Source organism: Triticum dicoccoides, chromosome 2B (assembly GCF_002162155.2).
Source record: "Triticum dicoccoides isolate Atlit2015 ecotype Zavitan chromosome 2B, WEW_v2.0, whole genome shotgun sequence".
Classification (NCBI taxonomy): Eukaryota; Viridiplantae; Streptophyta; class Magnoliopsida; order Poales; family Poaceae; genus Triticum; species Triticum dicoccoides.
The window spans coordinates 80,736,582-80,738,903 of NC_041383.1; the positions used below are offsets into that span (position 1 = coordinate 80,736,582).

General features: G+C 51.1%; 1 protein-coding gene across 1 annotated transcript; it reads right to left on the reverse strand.

The window, feature by feature from the left end:
• Positions 1–311: 311 nt before the first annotated feature.
• Positions 312–2,028, reverse strand: LOC119360523 (protein SCAR3-like). The gene is made up of 4 exons (XM_037626127.1): positions 1,982–2,028; positions 1,554–1,865; positions 1,315–1,467; positions 312–1,212 (listed from the first exon to the last, which is right to left on the reverse strand). Exons 1-4 carry the CDS (start codon positions 2,026–2,028, stop codon positions 669–671), a joined length of 1,056 nt encoding a protein of 351 aa, XP_037482024.1. The 3' UTR covers positions 312–668.
• Positions 2,029–2,322: the final 294 nt, after the last annotated feature.

The window sequence follows — 2,322 nt, forward strand, 5'->3', positions numbered from 1 at the left end:
GGACGAGAAATGTGGCAACCAAAATGCCTCTCACCATGAAGTTTTTGTTTTTTGCTTGCACTATGTAGCTGATAATCGCATCAGGATGTTGTCGACAGTTGTGCTTTCTGTATAAAGCAGGGCCTGAAGGTGTATGCAGTCCATGTTAATGACACTGTTCACTGTCTGACACAGAACATGGTTTTCACTTTCAGTGAGATTTCGATGAAATTCACTGAATTTCACGAATTTCAGTAGACACTTAATTATTTACCTTGGTCAAAATATTTCAATAATACACAGGAATTCAAATATTTTTTAAACGCTTTTAAAAATTCAAATATTGAATTGAATTCAAGTGAATATTTCAGCCCTTTGGCTGAAATGCAAACCGAAAACATAAGGATCACAGTTGAATTTTGGTTTGTGCTGATTTTTTTTCTGAAACTGAAGGTGAAAACCATGCACAGAAGCATCACAGCTGAATACCGGATTGGTAGCCAAGATACACTGATTGGTCCATTTTCGGGTTGTGACCGCTGATACCACCGCTTGCTTCTTCATCGATGCTAGCTGGCGGACAAGGTTATTCACAAGGATCGTCGGATTGCTCCGAGGTCACCGCCTCTTGGTGAGTGTCCTTGGTGCTTTTGCTGTAAAATGCTACTTCATCTGGATCTGGCACGTCTTTAGAATGCCACTAGATTGCTGTTACGAAAATTCTCTGCCGATTCATACTCAAGCAGCAGCTTCTTAGCCATGTTCCGGAAGGATTCTGTTAACGGGTCACTGTGCTTCTTGACAGATAGCTTCCTCGGCGAGCTTTGGACCCTTGAGGCGATGAAGTCGACAAGGGCGCTACGAGAATTTGTCGCATTGTTGGCATTCTCGTCGGCCTTGTTTGCGCCATGGCTGGCAGATCCATCAGTATTGTCTGGTGTGTTTTCACACGCATCAATACAGCAGGCTGCACTTGGAGAGAGCCATGCCCCGAACGAACTGGTCCTCTCAGCGAGGTCACTGCTCCTCTCCTTGTTCGCTGGTACTGCAGGGCATGGCGCTTCGGAGTTTGATGTTTCAGGCGAATCAGCTGAAGACAAAACGCGTGCTTCAGATGCTTCATCTTGTGACGAACCCTGATTCTGAAAGTTGTGCTTTTGACGCCTCTTTATTCTGATCATGTGACGATATTTAAGTTGTTGGAGCATATCGGACAACGCGCCTGTTTTAAATCTACAGGAGGTTCAAATGTCAGGTTAATTTGGATGCTAAAACACCTAGAAGGAGAAGTGGAAAGAAGGGAGAAGTGAGATAGGGAAAGTTAAGAAGTGTTACTTGGAGTATTTGTTATGGTGGGCTTCCTTGGCAGGAGGTTTGGAATGGTTGTCTGAACTCTGAAGGTCTGATTCATGCTGTGCAGAGTGGGCTCTGAAGAAGGAGGGGTCGGTGTATCTCTTCAAGCACGCTCCCTCGCCACCAGCATCATACCTGCACCCAAAACAAGCCCAAATTAACCAGGAAAAAATAATCCTTTTTGAGCTGCTTAATTTTTGGTAAAGAAAAAGTGTTAATACTTCTCCAGAATGGACAGCTGCGGAGGCCTGCGGCAGCGCTGGATGTGCTCTTCGATGGAGCACGGCCTTGTTCCTCCCACCAAAATCACCGGCCGATCGACACCATGGCCTGCGACGCGACACGGAACTTCTGAAGCAATGGCGACGTTGTGCTGCACGAAGCAGGGCCGTCTATTCCGACGACGACGGAGGCGCTCCTCTAAGAGCGGCAGCTCCGCCTCCAGGCGCCCCGCCCCCAGCGCGAGGCCGCCCGCCCGAGCGGACACCGCCGTGGCCTGGTCGTGCAGGCCTTGGAACACCTCCGCGGCGAGCCTGCAGAAGATCAGGTTCAGGAGCCGCACGCACGTATAGAAAGCAATGGGGAAACTGAACTCGTGTAGTTGCAGTATGCGGTCGGACGGAGGGAAGGAGGGACAGGAGCAACGTACTGTGTGAGGTCCCCGAGCTGGCGGAGGAGGCCCACGAAGCCGGCCATGGCGGCACCCGCATCCTAGACGACGACAGCTTCGGGGAGCTCGTCGGCCTTGGTGGTGAGCTTGGGCCTTGCCAGTGTTGGGGCCAGAAGGTGAGCGCTCTGCTCCATGCGCGCATGCAGGTGCTGGCTCATGTGACGGCTCGTGGCAAACGGCTGACATGTAGCCATTGACCTCCAGGCAGTGCAACGACACGACGACACCCCGCACCCACGAGCGTCCGGTGAGGTGACGGAGCACCGCACGGGCGGTCCCCGAGAGCAGGAGGAGGTACCACCGTACCTTCGTACTGCGCA